At 31.4% G+C, this 767-nt stretch overlaps 1 protein-coding gene across 1 annotated transcript; it reads left to right on the top strand.

The window, feature by feature from the left end:
- Positions 1 to 338: 338 nt before the first annotated feature.
- On the top strand, positions 339 to 655 carry SARC_17778 (hypothetical protein; the record flags this gene model as incomplete). The annotated part of the gene is made up of 1 exon (XM_014288134.1): positions 339 to 655. A coding segment is annotated over one exon (317 nt), but the record flags the coding sequence as incomplete, so codon positions are not given.
- Positions 656 to 767: the final 112 nt, after the last annotated feature.

The following is a 767-nucleotide window of genomic DNA, read 5'->3' as shown; positions in this document are numbered from 1 at the left end:
ATATATATATATATATATATATATATATATATATATATATATATAATATAATATATATATATATATATATATATATATATATATATATATATATATATATATATATATATATATATATATATATATATATATATATATATATATATATATATATATATATATATATAATATAATACAATTGTGCGCGTGTGTGTGACTCATTATTTAACACCACAATATTATATTATATACATGAATTCATTCGTAAATAATCAATAAAACAACTACTTTATTTATCCGACACTATACCTAACCCATTTACTTCCCGTTTAACTGTAGATAGATAGTGGTCTATAGATATGGCACATGAATCAGGTGCTTACCTTCAGAACAAACACATCAGCTTCGCCAACGATGCCACTCACGTAGAAACAGAGCCCCTCATGGCAACAGGCACTGATCAACAGATGCAAAACGGGTCCACACATGCACAAACTATTAGAAGGAGTGTCTCTTTAGGCTCGATGCAGGGAAACCTGGAATCGGATGGGCCGTTCAAACACTACGGCATGTTTCTGTTGGCTATTTCTGGTGTCTTTGGAGCCATAACGGCGCTCCTGGTGCATATGGCAAGCAAGGAGGGTTTCGGTGCTGTGGAGATCGGATGGGCAAGAAGGTATGTTATCTTATTTTGTTCTTATCAACGGGTACTTATGTATTTGATTCATATTAGTATGTACTTGAAGGTATATGAATACGTATGAGTGTTTGTATCCATCTATATATAT

Source organism: Sphaeroforma arctica, assembly GCF_001186125.1.
Source record: "Sphaeroforma arctica JP610 unplaced genomic scaffold supercont1.12051, whole genome shotgun sequence".
Lineage (NCBI taxonomy): Eukaryota > Ichthyosporea > Ichthyophonida > Sphaeroforma > Sphaeroforma arctica.
This window is presented reverse-complemented; position numbering and strand designations above follow the sequence as displayed.